The sequence below is a fragment of the Carassius gibelio genome, chromosome B1, assembly GCF_023724105.1.
Source record: "Carassius gibelio isolate Cgi1373 ecotype wild population from Czech Republic chromosome B1, carGib1.2-hapl.c, whole genome shotgun sequence".
Classification (NCBI taxonomy): Eukaryota; Metazoa; Chordata; class Actinopteri; order Cypriniformes; family Cyprinidae; genus Carassius; species Carassius gibelio.
The window spans coordinates 13,787,518-13,804,244 of NC_068396.1; the positions used below are offsets into that span (position 1 = coordinate 13,787,518).

General features: G+C 35.5%; 1 protein-coding gene and 1 long non-coding RNA gene across 2 annotated transcripts; both read right to left on the reverse strand.

Moving 5' to 3' along the window:
* Positions 1 to 642: 642 nt before the first annotated feature.
* LOC127948664 (neuronal acetylcholine receptor subunit non-alpha-3-like) lies at positions 643 to 15,953 on the reverse strand. Its single transcript, XM_052545268.1, has 6 exons — positions 15,580 to 15,953; positions 11,701 to 11,852; positions 5,300 to 5,344; positions 5,112 to 5,221; positions 2,921 to 3,824; positions 643 to 1,804 (listed from the first exon to the last, which is right to left on the reverse strand). Exons 1-6 carry the CDS (start codon positions 15,638 to 15,640, stop codon positions 1,673 to 1,675), a joined length of 1,404 nt encoding a protein of 467 aa, XP_052401228.1. The 5' UTR covers positions 15,641 to 15,953; the 3' UTR covers positions 643 to 1,672.
* On the reverse strand, positions 8,412 to 9,910 carry LOC127948667 (uncharacterized). The gene is made up of 3 exons (XR_008152147.1): positions 9,860 to 9,910; positions 9,667 to 9,731; positions 8,412 to 8,960 (listed from the first exon to the last, which is right to left on the reverse strand). It is a non-coding gene; the product is annotated as an uncharacterized LOC127948667 (long non-coding RNA).
* Positions 15,954 to 16,727: the final 774 nt, after the last annotated feature.

Genomic DNA, 16,727 nt, shown 5'->3' on the forward strand with positions numbered 1-16,727 from the left:
AATAAGATTTCGGGTTGACTATCTCACAACAGTATCATCAATGGTAAAAGAGAGATGCTTTAGAGAGGAACTACAGTAACATGTTGCCAATACATTCTACTTTTGTTGAACACTTTTCTTGTAAATGTAAACTGAATTGGCATCTTTTTGTTAGTGAAAATAAAATGTTACCACTTTATTTTACAGTGTCCTTGTTATACGTTAAATATGCATACTATACTAATAACAATAAATTCTGCATAAGTACAATCAACTAACCATATAGAGATAAACCAAAGCCTGATCCTTACCGTTTATCCTAATTACTAAGCAAATGTATAATTACACTGTATCAAGGGCTCTGTAAAATAAAGTGCAACTGAAAAATATTGAGAATATATACAGCAATATGGTCAAAGTATCAAAGGTGTGCATTTTACCTGAATTCATAAGTTTGCATTTTTACAGTAAATTCACTCCCAAAATGGTTTAGGTTTAGGGTTCTCTCGAAAACATTATTTTAAGGACCCAAATAACACTGATTCAATGTTTCCTGTGGAATTTGCCAAGCTATTCTGAACCACAGAAAGTGTTTTCTGATGTGTCACAGGCTCACAGCAGTAAATACACTTGCACAGATCATATTATTTCCATAGATTGTGATTTATTTTGTTCAATCGACATCTTCATTTACTGACCTTGGATAAAAGAGTATCTATGGACAGAAATAAAGAAGGGTGTCATAATACATACAGTCCTTGCTAATGATGCCAAAGACAAGTTGTGATTATTTAATCTCACCACCCCTTGAATCAGGAACAGAATCTCCAAGGTTTTAGGGATAAGGATGGTTGACACTTATAAAAATAAAATATACATAGGCATAAATGGCAGATTTATAAAACAATATAAGAGCGAAAATTTTGCAGAGTTTTATTTTTAAATTCCAAATTGTGGAAAATTTTAGATACATACACATGCGCTTTGTATTACGCATGGACACGAAATTTACATATACATAATATCATCCAAAGCATGATACTAAAGATGATATTATAGACATGATACAAGTACTAAAAAAATAGGAAAACAGATGATAGACTGTACAGTAAATGTCACCTGTGCCAATAAGAGAGATAATATTATAATTTATCATCATCCAGACTTACAGGAAGAACGCTACATTATTAATAAAATCAATGAATAATTACATTATTCTTGATGGTGATACAATTACATTTACTGAAAACAGACTGCATTTTTTTTTTTAAATAAAGTGAATAGGTATGCTACCTAGTGAGAAGAAACATAAAATCACAAAGTAAAATATTACTTACATGGACAAAGACACATTTTTTACATGAAATAAATAAAAGACTGAAAGCAAAATGAGAGGCATAAAAAAGGTGGTTATACCTTTTACAGAGTAATTCTAACTTATTGAAGATCTATCAAACCATGATCCCCTTAGAGAGATTTACCCAGATCCAAACTCCCTCAACTGTGTAAGCTGCCTTTTAGTTTTGTGTTAAAAGGGCAGAAAACTCATTTTATCAGAGTTTTGCTATTTTCAGACTAACTATTGAATGCAACATCTAGGAAGAAGATACAGAGGCTGAATTTGGAGATGATTAGATGTGGCAAGGCCAAAAAAGGACTTTTAGTGGGATAATTGTAATGTCGTGGGAAATCTCTAAGATGTGCTGAGGTACATCTGCAGAGCAGGGGTGAAGATGAGGATGGTCCCAAGCACAGATACTGTCAGAAAGACCCAGAGGAAGATCCGGTCCAACACCTGAGCCACAAATTTCCAGTCCTGAACAACCTGAGAGGCAAACAAACCAAATCTAAATTAAGTACATACTGTCAATGAATTGCTCTTTCACCTTAAAGGGATAGTTCACCCAAAAATGCTAATTTGATGTTTATCTCCTTATCCCCAGGGCATCCAAGATGTAGCTGATTTTGTTTCTTCATAGAACACAAACAAAGATTTTTAACTCAAACCTTTGCAGTCTGTCAGTCATATAATGGAGGTGAATGGGAATCACTTCTTTGAGAGTAAAAAAAACATACACAAACAAAACCAAATTAAATAATCTCTCAAGGTGGACCATTGACACTCCTAGCTGAGATTGTAGCTAGAGTATCAATGGTTGACTGGTCCATAAGTCTGCATTCCACCGTGAAGCAAGAAGTGTCAAGTGTTGGCTGTTGAGAACATGCTCAGGACAGTTCGGACATTTTTTTCCCCTCTTTATTTGTCAGTCAATTTGAACCAATCACATGTGGCAACAGCCAGTAAGCTTTCTGAATTTTAAGACACAGACCCTAAAACCATATTTTTTTTTTTAAATAGGTGTTGTAGTTTAGACAAAATCTTGCTGATACAGATGCATTTATGTAGTTACATTTAAAACTAAGTTGATAAACTATGGCTTAACATCTCCAACATTTGCCACTGAAGATGGCTATCGTGTCAAAGCGTTGTGTCTTACGGATGGCCACTTTTGAAACACACAGCTTCTGCAGTCTGTTTATATTTTCTAGCAAATTCTGAATTAAATAAGTCACTTGACTTAGGCAAATGAGTTAATACACTACACCAACTCAAACACTACAAATTATTAAAAATACTTTATGCAGACACATATTATTAAATGGTATTCGATTATTTGCAGATTTCATTGAAATCTTCCGAAGACATTCACTAATTGACTGAAGTCGTGGATTTGTGATGTCTTTATTAGCTTTTTAAAATCTCATTCTGACGACGCCCATTAACTGCAATCCATTGGTGACCAAGTGATTTAAGAAACAAACTCATCAACTACTTGCATGACCTGAGGGTTAGTTCACTTTCAGCACATTTTCATTTTTAGGTTAACCATTCCTTTAATAGATTACAGTTTAAAGAAAATGGGAAAAAAAGGCTAAACACCTCTCTGATGAAATGTTCCTTTTTTATGTGTTTGGAAATGTAGTGCACTGAGTAAGTGGCTTTCTCCAACAGAGCAATCCAGGCATGGCTCTCATCTTCTTTTAACCCCCCTCGTCCTCCTCCGGCACTCTTCTGTTGCCCTCTTTTCATCCCTGTTTTTGGCTCTGGGCTCCGCAGCTCAATGTCTGGGTACTGATAACGATCAGTGTGTCCCCTCATGCAGAGCAGTCTAGGTAATCTCTGGAGGAAAAGACTTTTAACCCACGGTGCCATGGGATGGTATGTGGCAGAAGAACGATGATGGACGTTAATGACAAAGACAGTTACAATGATCGAGAACGTGACAAAGATCATGATAAAAAGCAGATACTCTCCTATCAGAGGAATGACTTTAGAGGAAGATGGAATGATCTCTTCAATGACGAGAAGAAACACAGTGAGAGACACAAGGACGGAGGTGGAGAGGGAAAGCTTTTCTCCTTCATCCGAGGGGAGGTAGAAGACCAGGACGGTGAGAAACGACAGACCAAGACATGGGATGATAAGAAAAAGTGTGTAAAAGAGAGGAAGACGTTTGAGAATGAATGAATATGTGACGTAAGGATAGGAGTAAATGCCGTCACGCCGACTGCCTCTCTGGCCGGTAGCGTTGAGTATTTCCCATTCCCCATTGTCAAAGAAGTCTTTACGGTCTACGTATGCGTCCACCAGGGTCAGGTCCACCATTGTGCCATCATATGTCCACGACCCAAACTTCATCGAGCAGTTCTGTCTGTCGAATGGGAAAAAGGTGACATCCATGGTACAGGAGGATTTATAGCTGGCAGGAGGAGTCCACATGATGGTACCATTAAACCTTACAATGGCTTTGGTCATTAGAGAACCCTCAAATCGGCCATCAGCGCTATAAGAGAGAGGGAGACTTGATATTAACAACTACATTTTTCATTTTTTAAAGAAAATCTAAGCATGAATACCCATGCAAATGTCACAAGGTTCTAGGTGCTTGACAGGACATTGCTAAGGTGTTGTGAGTGACTGTTACATTGCCCCTCTAACTGTTTCTGGGTGTCTCAGATGTGTTATTTAACCCTACTAAGTAGATTAGAGATTGTAAACAAGATCTTATGTGTGGGTTTTGCAGTTGAAAAAAAAAAACTATTTTTTATTATTCAATTTCTGCTCAACTTACACTTCTCAGGCTCATTTGAACTGTCAAAAATCTCTAGATTATCTATACAAATTTCAGACTTTAATTCAAATATTTCCTCACACATTGGTTCCCAACCTTTTGTCCTTGAAGCCCCTCCCCTCCTGAAGATATTAGCATATCTGAGATGCTTCAAACATTCCTCTCCCCTAACCACACAGTTATTTCATCATTTAAAAAATATATTAATAACAACACATAGGTGTAATTAAACATGAAACATTATACAATTTGAATGTAATATTATAATTTAATCATAAATTAAATGTCCTGTTTTTTATTATTATTATTTTGGATATTGGTAAAGTTTGTTTCATTAATATTTGCTCTCTTGCTACAGTTTAGTCATGTCTGTTTATTATATTGTGATTCTGAGGGGTTTGTTTTGAGAATACTACCTCCAACCCAAAGCACAATAACTGTGGTAGCTGTTTTATTAGACAAGTTTGCTGGCAACCTTTATCTGGAGCTTTAATAAAGTGAACAGAGATGTATGAGGGAAGAGTTCAGAAGAGAGTGAAAGAAGTGCAGCAGTTATTGTTAATACCGTCTGGTCATGAGTTGTTTAATAAAGTACATCTTGTAACTAGGTTATTATTTTTCTCTCGTCTGGTGGAAACTGAGACACCACAGTTGCTGCAGAGCTCTTCATATTCACCATACATGCTTACATCTTTTGTGTCATAAAAATATGATTAACGAACTGACAGACACTGCACTGAATCAAAGAAAGTGATTTTCAACTGTTTCTGATCAGTGGCCAGGCATTTTTTTTGTGTGTGTGTGCTTAAAATACAGTCTAAATCTGTCTGTATTTTATACATGACACAATGCAGATATTTGGGAGACTAAATAAACCTAGTTTGTTATCTCTGGCTTTCAGAACAAGCACACAAAAATACAATCAAATTACAATCACATTATTCATTAACGTGCACCTGTATGACACTGACATGGTTAAGAAATCCTACATAGTATTACTTCTCATAGAGGACGATGTCTGGTAGCCAAATCGTTTCTGAGGGCACTCTGATGGATGTGATTCCACCATAATCTTCTGGATTCCACCGCAGTTTATAGTCTGTCCACTCCTACACGAAAGAGACCAACAAAGTATCAGTATTTTGAGAAACACTTAAACAAATTAAAGCTAGATTTATTTGAGTTACCTGCCACAACCAGACATTTGTAGTCATTAGTTGATTCTTTTCATCCTGAAAAGAAAATAAAGAAAATGCACAATGAAGAGTGATAAATATCCATAGTTGCAAAATAATCTTAGTACCATACATGAGCTTAACATGTTTTGAATGAGCCCAAATGCAATATTTCTCTCAAAGTCTCTAAATATTTCTCACCACTGACCTACTTGAGTCATACAGATGATTGACTCAGCTGTGCTATTTATACACACAGCTTAAAAGATAGTATCTTATGTCTTTTGTTTCATTTAAATTCAGACTCTGAATAGAAACCAATATACTGAGACTCATCTGTTAAATAAGAATGGTGTGAAAATCAATTGTTCCCCACAGTGTTCAGTGTTCACCACCCAGAAAATGTACACTGTCAAGTTGTGACAAGTTGAGCACAGAATACCATGTAGTGTTGATTACAAGATATGACCATCAGGTGGCTCTGCAGGACTATCACATACAGGATAAGATGTGTCGGAATCCCAAAAACACCTGGGTCTGAATGATTGTATTTACATCAGCAAACATAAACTCTACCATGTAGTTGAAACCAGCAGCATGAAACTCATTCAGTAATAATGACAAAAGCAAATTAGTTATATTATAATAATTTTGATTGCTAATGGTACAATCTGCAAATTTTATGCACTTTTAATAATGATAACATTACTCCATCCACATCATGTTGTAATTGCATTTTAATTTTCAAACTTAAGTGGGAACTTCCCAGTAGGACTTGAATACAGCAACATTATTAGAAATATGTTCCTGTGGAATTAGTTAGTGAAATTAGAGTGAGTTCATTATACTTTCATTACAATCTCTACAGTTAAGTTGAAAACATTTTGCAACTTTCAGAACTTATAAACTCCCTCCCCAGTCCAAAAATACCTAATCTAATGATATAAAGTTCTTAAAAAGCATACAATCTTAAATCTTACAACTTTTGTTTATTATTATTATTTCTAAGCAACAAATATATGCATTTTAAATAGAGTGCCAAGAACAGTGTTTGCCTTTCTGTGGTTCCTGTGTAAAGGTAATTAAGATTGTATATTCAAATACTTTCACATACATTCATACAGTAAGACATAATTACACACTTCCACACACATTATTGCATGATGATTTATGGACTGCATAAATCAGGTTGCAGGTCTGACTCAGACTGTGATTTGATTTAACTTGAGCAACTGGCACTAACTTAAAGAGATCACACAGAATCACATCAAATTCTGTGATTATTTATGCTTGTTATTCCAATCTTTTATCCTATTCAAAGAAATATTGGAAGAATCTTTATGCAGCTCTAACCATACAGTGACAGCTCATAACGACCAGCGGGCTTCCTCTCACAGCATTTTACACCAGTGGTTCTTTCTTTTAGGGCTTGTCCATTATCCAATTCTCTTTCTACTCCCTAACAAATAAAATGTAGGGTAATTGTCATCCTGATTTTACCATCTGCTTATTTACCATAGTAAAATTAATGAATAATGAATGTAAGGATATATCCACACAAACCACCTATATGTTTGAAAGAGAAACAAAGTAGGTTTTCAATGGCTAATCACATAAATAATGACATAATTATAATAAAATAATATTTCTGACAGAATTATTTGCTACCACCCAGAAATAGGGTTTAAAGAATAATGTTCTATGGCAAAAAAAAAAGGAATTCTTAACTTACACTCGTAGTTTAGATTAGAAGATTGGGTGGTTATATCTGGTCGGGTGGTTATATAAGGTCTAGCTGCAAAAGTTCAAATATTTCAACACACCAAACATTGAACATTCACAAACACATAGGGTTGGAACTAGGGATGTCAACGATTAATCGATGATCGATTAATTGTCGATAAGAGATGCAATCGATTAAGGCTATCGATGGTCGGTTAACCGATTCAATGTTGGGCTGCGTGCGGCTCATGCGCACTCAACACGTGCGAGCGGCTGTGAGTGACGGTGACGATATATAAAAGCATCATCATTCATTCACAATGTACAAATTAAGCTTTTAATGTGATTTAAACTTTAAAGTACACTAAAATAGAAACAACATAAAAGTTCTTCAACATTAAATGCAATAGAAATGTAGTTACTAATCATTTCATCAGATAACTGTTTTATATTGTGCGCTTTGCAGGACTGCGGGACACAGTGACAGGACAGGTTATTCATTCCTACAACTTGTTAATTCATTCCTACGAATTATTAATGTGGCAAGTGTCCATGTTTCATTAATTTTGTTCCCTAAATAACCCATGATTTAAGTGAAATAAGGGAACAAATGAATAAATCGAACGAATTCTTAATTCATGAAATCTTTAATTTCCCTTCCCATGTTTACCACAGTAAGAGATGCGAAAACAGTTATTAAAAGCGAAAGATAATAAAATAAACCTGGGAAATTAGAGGGTTAGACTATGAAGATTTAGGAAAAGAAACAATGCCTAAATATACTGAATTTGTGGAAATTCGTGACCAACCGGCAAACCAGAACAAAGCCGCGTAAATGAAGACTATGGGGTCCAAAAGCATGGTCGCGATCTAACATTTTCCAGTTAACCTACACTCTAAAAACTGCTGGGTTGAAAACAACCCAATTGGGTTATCATATTTAACCCAGCCTGCTGGGTTGCCTTTTTTATGGTTTAAAATGACTATATTGCAGGGTTTAAAAAAACAGAGCGGGTGTTTTTTTATCACTGTATTTCAGAAGGAAAACTACTGTATTTAGAAAATGTTCGATATCATTTCGCATGTGCTTGATAAGGCAGCGTTTGTGAGCTCAGTGCTGCTCTGCAGCCGTTACCGGAGAAACCTACCTCTCCCGCTCTTAGCGCCTCCTGCTGGCAGAACATAAACTCGCAGAGTGCAGCCATGTGGGGAAACAATGCATTTCTACGTTAAAATTAACCCAAATTGAGCTAGGCATTAAACCTACAAATGTTGTTCATTTTAAATATCACTTTTACACACAAATAATAATTACCAAAAGGAAAATATTTATTAAAAACAAGAGAAAAGTCAAAAAGTAACATGTTAGAAGTTAATGCCATCCTTTTCTGCATTTCAGCTACAGAGTTCATAAACAAAGCATTGAACATTTGATGAATATAACTTAAGATCAAATTGGACTTTGTTCAATTGTATAAAAATATACGAAAACACATACAATAAATTTACAATTAGTTAGTTTTTTTTCCAACTATTCTGGCATGACAGTACACAAATAAATCACAACATTAACTTTGATATTATAACCTTTAACAGACGCATGTGTGTGTGTGTGTGTGTGAAAGAATGTGAGCAGGTGTATGAATGACAGAGTGTAAACTTTTCTACTAAACAACACAGAAAAAGCATTTAACTTTTTTTTTTTAAACAAATTATACACTTACAGTTTGTTTCATTGTCCATGAATACAGATCATGCATCACGGTCAATTTTCATGATCTCTTTAGCATAACTGATGTAATCATGAAGAAACCCCATCAGCACAGCATGTGACATCTTCTACATCATCCAGGGCAGCGTCCTCCTTTAAAACCACCGCTGTTTAGGGGAAAGAAGATTCTCCTCTCTGACCAGCATTCATCCCAGTCACCGCCTGTTCTTCATCAGTGGCCTAAGAGAAACACATTTGAAAAAATTAAACATTTAATTAAACTATCCATTTTCAGGTAGAGGTGTATTCACATCCGTAAGGATAGGTAAATAATCGGTTTTAAAGTTTCAACACTTTGTGCGGTTGATTAATGTCTCAGTCCACCACAGCTCTCATGAAGTCTATAATGGCAGCACTAGTGTGAGGACATGCGATATTGTTTGAATAAATATTGCTTTCAGAAAGCTTCTTTACTGAAACATTAAAACAGACATGACATTCACATACCTCACAATATTCACGTACATGGAGGGCTGCTCTTCAAACCGTTAGTTCAGCAAATAATTAAAATGTTCATAATTTACTCTCCCCATGTTTTTCCAGACTCATACAAACTCTGTTCATTTTTTGGAAAACATATGAATATATTTAATATTCTCTTTTTGTGTCCTCCATTGCTGGTCTGGGAGACCAATATTTTATTTTGAACATACATGTTTGCTATCATATAATTTAAGATGTATTCATATATAAATATCAGAATTTACTTCTACAATAACTCTATATTTATGAAGCTTGAAAATACTGATTATCTAAACTATAAATGGATTAACAAATATTATGAGAAAACTAAAAATATATTAATTTATGTTGTAAAGACAGACAAAAGTCTTATAGGTTTGGAATGACTTGAGGGCAAGTAAATGATTTTTTGTGTGAACTTTACCTCTAAGAGCGAAGACCAAGAATAATGACTCTCCAAATCAGACAACTCCAAAGTTGGTTTGAGTTCTGCAATGAAAAACACAGACATCAATGGTCTTAATGAAATGAGCACGTAATCACACTGTTGTTACATCAAAATGTGAAGTAAACTGGCAGGAGACAACAGAAAAATTTATTTTCTAAAAATAACTTACATAAAATCTCAAGGGAATGATGATCTCCCATGTCTCTTGCTTTTAACATCTACAAAAACAAAAAACAAACATTATTTTACTCTTAGTAAAAAAACAACAACTGATAACATGAAATATGAAGTTTACTTGCCTTAAACGATATTTCCCTCTCTTCAGAAGAAGCTGAGAAAACCACCTCCTCACACAAGCAGACTTGTGTGTCCTTAACTCCAGTTAGTTTGAGTTCTGCAAAGAGGGACATCAATGTTTCAATAAAATATTAACATATACATACATACATATATAAAATCACACTGTTTTTGCATCAAAATGTGAAGTTAACAGGCAGGACACAACAGAAACATAAATTTTCTAAAAAAAAAAAAAAAGTAATAATAATTTAACTTACATCAGTCTCAGAAGAATGAAGTTATCTTGTCTCTGGATTTCAACATCTAAAAAAAAAACACATTATTTTAGTTTACACATTATTAAGAACACCTCCTCCTCATCCTCACACAGGTCTGTGACTCCTCACACAAACAGCTTCTGTGTCTTTAACTCTCAGCGCGAGGACAATGAAGACAGGAGCTCGACAAGAAATATTACATGTAAAACGTACTTTTAACAGTTACCACTTCAACAGCCTCAAAATAATTATGCTAGTCTTTACTACACAATGCCGTTTTCTTTAGGAGACAAAAATACATTCAGTTTAACCGCGAAAAAAAAGACAAATTCACATGAGCGTAACCGTGACCATAACCGTCTGTTAACGCCTCAAAAAGTACAGATAATGTAAAATCTTATGTAAATATGACAAAATACATTCACAGACGTTATATTAAAAGTACATCCTCCGTTCAGTAACGTTATATGAGGCAGTTAAGACCTCCATGTCTGAGGCGAAAACCGCGTTTTTTTTTTTTTTAAATATATATAACGTTAAGCTCCTTTGTTTCCGCCTTTCATAAAACCTTCCACCTTTCATACAACCGGGTAAACAATAAAAGATAACTTTACATTTTGAATATTTACTTACCATAGTCTTTCACTCGCTTCTCGCTTCTATCACGCTGAGAAAATGGCGGCTGCTCGCACTGGAGACGTACGATTTTGACGTGACGTGCGTGCTCTCCTTCACGTCCGCGTCCTCAACCCAGCCCGCTGGGTTAAAAAAGATAGTTATTTTCAACCCAAACTTGGGTTAAAACACCCCAAAGTCCTATCCAACGGCCTCAACCCAGCAGTTGGGTTGAAAAAACAACCCAGCGTTTTTTAGAGTGTGCGTGCCTGCAATAGACGCATTTTGCAGTATTATGGTTAAAGATTAATCGATTAATTGATCGTTAATTTAAACGACGATCGATCATGGAAATAATCGAAATTTGACATCCCTAGTTGGAACACTACACATTTTACACAAGACACAGGCCACAAGGATCTTGACATACTGGCAATCTATAGAGGAGAGTGAGGCAAGGTGAGACAAAGGGAAGATGTCACAAGGGCAATACCTTACTTTAAGGTTAGTCAGAATCAGAAGTCCAGTAAAAAAATAAAACAATAAGAAAAATGTAAATAAATCTCTAACAGTATGTTGGTTTCAAACACATAATTTTCCAAATCAGTGTTGTGCTTTGTTTACTTAAACCAGCTACCAGCTTCCAAACATACTTACAACAGCATATGTTGTTTTTTTAACAGATTGTACATCTATAATGTGAATCCCTTAAGTTTCCTGTTTTAAGCTAACATAAGTGGCACCCGGTGTGGTTTCTGTTTTATCCCTGTATGCTTTAAGGTACATTTCATGGCTTCTGAAGATCAGATGTTGCAATGCAAATATGTGTTTGTCTCACCACATCCACCAGCTGCGAGATCTTTAGACCGAAACGAACGGTAATCGTGTCATTGGCGTGAAGGACAGGTCTCACCCACTTCTGATAGCCCCGAAAAAGATTCCTCAACAACGTGTCCTCCATCTCAGCTAGTGAGACATACTCTTCAGGAGCTAGAGAAAGAGGGTGAATTAATTTTAGAACAATTAAAAGCAATTAAAATGACACAACAGCCTCAGGTGGCATGTGGTGATAAGGTAAAGCATAATCTAAAGCTTTCATGCTGATTACCAGTATTGTACAGGCCTATACATACACATATCTGTCTGGTTATGTAGGAAGTAGGTCCATGTTGGATTTGCCATCTAGAGAAATCACACATTAAATTCAGAAACACTCTCCCACGAGTGTTAGATGAGCACAGAGTCATGAAGTGACAGCTGGCCCATGTTCCTCAGAGCTCCTTCTGCTGACGCAACCTTGCCATGACATGATGACCTCAGACAAGTGAACTACACAGCATCAGGAGAACAAGATGTGCCCACGACTACAAACACACACACACACACACACACACACACACTCTCTCTCTCACACACACACACACACTCTAGCATTAATGATTACACTCTCATTCTCTCTCTCTCTCTCTCTCTCTCTCTCTCTCTCTCTCTCACACACACACACACACACACACACAAACATATACCCACTAAATGAACCATGGAGTACAGTTTATAGTATAAATGTTTATTACATTTTATTAAAGTTTATTAATAAAAACCTAAGTTAAAACCTAAATCTCTTTATTGTTTAAAGTGATAATGTTTTATGTACTTTTTGAAGCTTAAAAATATTGATTACATACTGTCTATTTATATTTAAAAATGTGAGAATTTTAAAAAACTAAATGAATATTACAATGTGTGTTTCAAAGTTTATTTTGGAACAATAAGAGTAAATAATTGCAATTTTAATACTAAAATAAATTAAATTTTAGTATCAACTACCCCTGTAAATAGCATTTTCATAAAGCATTTACAAGCTGCTGTTCTTTATCTTTTGTCCATATATTTATCTACAAGTGCTTTTCTTTATTATTTCTTTAAAATGAAAAACAATCCAATTTCCCCAAAGAAATGGTACATGCTACACATTACCTTTCTATTTACAAGTAAATAAGGCTAAATGGATATGTAAATGGATATACAGTATAACAACAAATAAAATGGGCATTTACAAAAATAGTCTGTAATAGTTTGGTTGAGATGCAGAATAATAAAGCTTGAATGAAAATGTGTAATTCTCAGCATGATTGTTATATTCAGAGTACTTCCAGAACATTCATGCATTCACTCACTGAGAGTTCTTAATTCCATTATACAGTATAATTTATAATTCTATTTTAGATAATTATGACTAGGATGGTCTCAGTCTTGTATATTCCCGACATGCTAAAATATACATTACCGCAACAGCTAATGTACAGTATATTTAATATCATGTATATAATGTAATTGTATATAATTTTACTTTGTATAATATAAATGTAATGTAACGTAGATCTACATGTCAAGGATTTTACAGAATGATCTACTGGAAAGGTAACACAGAATGAATTTTCTTAATAAAATAAAATTTCACAAGCATGTTTATTATGCAGAAAAACACACCAGAGGTCATGCTATATTGTAAATATAAGTGTTATGAATAATTGGCTTTTATGATTATATGAAACCAACTCTCTTTCCATTATTTTACCCTTTCTCTTCTATCTTCCTCCTTGGTTTTGTCTTCCTCCATTTACATATGCCCTTTCCTGATATGCCCTTGCAAGTTTATAAATGCATCAGTTTATAAACGTAGATAGGTTCCATTAGATAAAAATTATGTGCATGCATTTGGGAGTTGGGGTTGTCCATAAATGTACTTTGTAAGGTTCCCTCCACCAGTAATGGCATAGCAATCTGTGCTCCACCACATTAATGACATTTTTACAGGATGTTACGCCTATCATTGCTGAACGACCGGCATAACTTCCTTCCTCATCACAGTCTGTCGTGCCTTGGCAAAAGATTTCTCAGTCTGTCTGTGGGAAGCTGTTTTTCCAGCTCAGCAGCGCTGTGGGTCTAGCAACAGCAAGTATATGAAATGACATCATAAATAAAGACTGTGCACAGGGCAGGCCATCTCGTCTGGGTTTACGATTCAACCAACCACGGAGTGGACAAGGACGTGTAAATCAAAAGACAAGAAGAGGGAGGAGGGTGAGCAAGAGAGTGTGAATAACAGAGTGTATTTGTATATGCATTCTGAAGTGTGTACAAGCTTATTTCAAGGTAAAAGCGGGTTAAAGTTTTGTGGGAAAAGGTTTATGCGTGAAGCTGTTGACTCTTCATTCAGTGTGTTAATGAGTTCTTTTCTCTCCTCTATAAAAATGAGATTTCTGTCAATTGCATCAGGATGTTCAAAGCTACTTTAATGTACTCAAGAATGCTGCAATTCATAGGACATCCCTACACAAAGAGTGAAAAACCCAGCTATGAATAACCCTCCAGATTCAAGGATATCTGCATTCATCTGTTGCTACACTGAAAACAATGTTATTTACTTCCTACAGTATCAAATAAAAGTGGATGAAAACCCTAGTTATTTACATATGGATGGACAAAGTTCACAGACATGACCTCATTAGTCACTGAACACAAATGTGAACTAATGTCCTCTTGTCTTCCCCTGACAGAAAAACATCTCATCTGGTCTTTTAAGGGTAAAAGGTAGTTTCAGCCAAGATTCAAATAAGCATGTTCATGGCATTACAGATATGGTTTCAGTCAAATGATTCTGCTTTGACTTCTTTGGAACCATTTTGTATAGATGGAGCAGGAATGGACATAACACCTGCCATATCGCAATTAAAAATTACTTGATACTATATTCTTTTAGGAATTGTTGTATAAAAATAACATCACACTCACCACCAAGCTGTTATCAGCATGGACTATTATTCAGCATATGACTATGCTGTTATTCAATACAATAAAAGTGGCTATATAGGCCTTGTTTTACAGATACAAATAGAATATAAAATTTCCTTTACAACAGAACTTCAATTCAGTGAATCTATGAATGCCACGTTTGACAGCAATTTCCCCTTGATTAAACAATTTCTCTAATTTCAATGAACAGAGAGAGCAAGAAAAATATGTGAAGCATTTCTCTCCAGAGTGTTGCTGACAGTAAAAGATAAATGAAAATCCAATCCAGCGGCTTCATTTTTGGATTAAAGCTTCAGATGAAGGCTTTCATTGACTCGACATTGATAAGAACCCCCATATCTTCACTTTTACACTCTGCCAAATCCAAACAAAACACATTTTCTTGCATTAGTGATTCAGTGTGATACTATTAACACATCAAAGTGTGTTGGTGTCTGTTAAAATCTTTTGTTTGTTTGCTTGTTTGTTACAAAGCTGGTCCAAAATGACACCTATTGAAGGGTGGAAAACCAGTAAAAGTGTGTGGTGCTGAACAGGTCACACAAAACATTAACACTCAGAGACCCAGCTGAGGGCGCTAGAAGCAAAGCAATAAGCGTAAATTAAACATGAGTCGAATTTCTTTTGTATAATTCATTTGTTGCAGGGACGAAAGCACAAGATAAAACGTCTAATGATTCTTGAATACACGTGGCTTGATTCGCAACATGTATGACTTCGTCTAAATTAACATTTTAGGTAACATAGCCTATAGACTATTGGAGCCGAAAGCACTTGCATCATTTTAATAACAGACTGTGAAATAAGTAAAACTGTGCAATGAGGTCCTATACTGTATGTAGCCACACACGGAAAAATGCAGGAAAACTTAGATCAGATTAAAGTGCAGTAGGTTACTCACCCTCTATCGTTGCATAGGCTACTGCCATCACGAGCAAAAGACCGGAGATTTGTAACTTCATGCTGTCCTTCCCAGCTCCAATTCCTTCATTCAATGGAATTATTTCATGCTGTTTGAACAGTGAGTCTCTGTCGCTCAGTAAAAGGGGTTATTCTCTTTTTTATTCATATGACCGTACACCGAGCCGTTTCGTTAAACGATCAGGTGTACTGCAGCCTGCTGTGGGATAAAGCTATAAATTAAACATGAACGGAGTGGGGTTTTCAGGCTTCTCCGTCCGAGGCGAACTCAAGAGGAAGATGCTTTCGCTGCCCCCGTCGACGTTAGTATACGTGATGTCGAGAAATATGCCATGCATTCGCCGAGCAGCTGCAGCGGAGCAGGGAGAAAAGAAAAAAAGAAAGCTCGAGAGTTAAGAGGAGGGGATAAACGTTCTTCGATACGAAAATATAGGCTACCTTATTTGAAGACTGGCGTGGTTTTGCTTCAGGAGCCAGAGTTTACAAGTGACATCAAGTGACGACTTGACACAAGTAATGTGAAAAGGTAATCAAAACTGTCCTTAAAACCGAACACTTTGCCATGTTTTATTAATTTTCCCAAAAATCAGGCCAAGGAATATGAATATATATTGTGTGTGTGTGTGTGTGTGTGTGTGTGTGTGTGTGTGTGTGTGTATTACCCATGAAATAGACTGCAAATGAAAAGAAAAATCAGTATTAATAAAACTCTTTTTTTATTAATATGAATGGATTAATCATCATCCAAGATGTCCATGTCATTCTTTCTTCAGTCAAAAAGAAATGTAATTTTTTGGGAGGAAAACATTCCAGGATTTTTCTCCATATTGTGGTCTTGAATGGGAGCCAAAGGGTCTAAGGAAAATTAGGAAACAAAAAAACAAAAACAAAATTGTAGTTTCATTGCAAATGAGGATTTGTAGTTAAAAATTATATACACTTTTATTTATTTATTTTTAGAAAATAATCAGTTCTTTTTTCGTCTCACCAAATAAGACCCTTATTCTTTGGATGAAATCATGTAGAAAGACTTTCTATTATTTATATTTTATAGACTTTTTTATTGTGCCCCTCATTCCACCCCATTAGGATGCCATCAATCATATCCCACACCTTCATTAGTGGAGT

What these genes read in the sequence shown, in the direction of transcription:
- LOC127948664 (XM_052545268.1), bottom strand. Translation starts at nt 15,640, where the DNA reads ATGAAGTTACAAATCTCCGGTCTTTTGCTCGTGATGGCAGTAGCCTAT. An exon ending in TCTCGCAGCTGGTGGATGTG is followed by an intron (nt 5,345 to 11,700) that starts GTGAGACAAACA and finishes TTTTCTTTTCAG; the next exon opens with GATGAAAAGAATCAACTAAT. An exon ending in CAAATGTCTGGTTGTGGCAG is followed by an intron (nt 5,222 to 5,299) that starts GTAACTCAAATA and finishes TCTTTCGTGTAG; the next exon opens with GAGTGGACAGACTATAAACT.